The sequence below is a fragment of the Penaeus monodon genome, chromosome 34, assembly GCF_015228065.2.
Source record: "Penaeus monodon isolate SGIC_2016 chromosome 34, NSTDA_Pmon_1, whole genome shotgun sequence".
NCBI lineage: Eukaryota > Metazoa > Arthropoda > Malacostraca > Decapoda > Penaeidae > Penaeus > Penaeus monodon.
This window is the reverse complement of record NC_051419.1, coordinates 31,915,638-31,916,099: the sequence shown is the minus strand read 5'-3', so window position 1 is coordinate 31,916,099 and position 462 is coordinate 31,915,638. Positions and strand designations below refer to the sequence as shown.

Here is a 462-nt window from a genome sequence, read left to right as displayed (position 1 = left end):
TTCTCCGTCTATCTATCGATCGATCGATATAACTGCCCTTCTGTATTTATTAACCGCGATGCAGTTTGGATTATTCATGGTTTGAAAGTTTTGTTTTTTTTATTATTCATCCATTCTTAACTTTATTCTTGCTCACATGAGACGAAAGGGAACGGAAAAGAACGAACAATTCGCAGCCAAAGAAAGTTGCTGTATTTCTTTCGCCGTTGCCAAGTCCTTTCTTTTATCAGTGTTGCATTGTTTCTGTTTTCTTTAAATTTTGTATCTCCTCACTGCCCAAGCTTTGCTATAAGTATAAGTGCTTTTCATTTATAGGAAATAGAGAGAGAGCAGTAAACGGGCCGTGTTTCCCACGGGCCGTCCTCTTGGCCCGCTTCCCCTACTCCCCCCCTGACCGCCCCCTCCCCCCAGGCTGACGTGGCGAGCACCGGCCTGTTCCCCGCGCGCGACGGAGCCTCCAAG

The 462-nt window shown here is 46.3% G+C and overlaps 1 protein-coding gene across 1 annotated transcript in view; it reads left to right on the top strand.

Moving 5' to 3' along the window:
• The window catches only part of LOC119594732, a gene marked incomplete at both ends in the record, with an annotated part of 13,535 nt that overhangs the window by 12,019 nt on the left and 1,054 nt on the right, over positions 1-462 (top strand). The window contains 1 exon segment of the mRNA XM_037943818.1: positions 412-462. Coding sequence (XP_037799746.1) covers positions 412-462 — 51 coding nt within the window.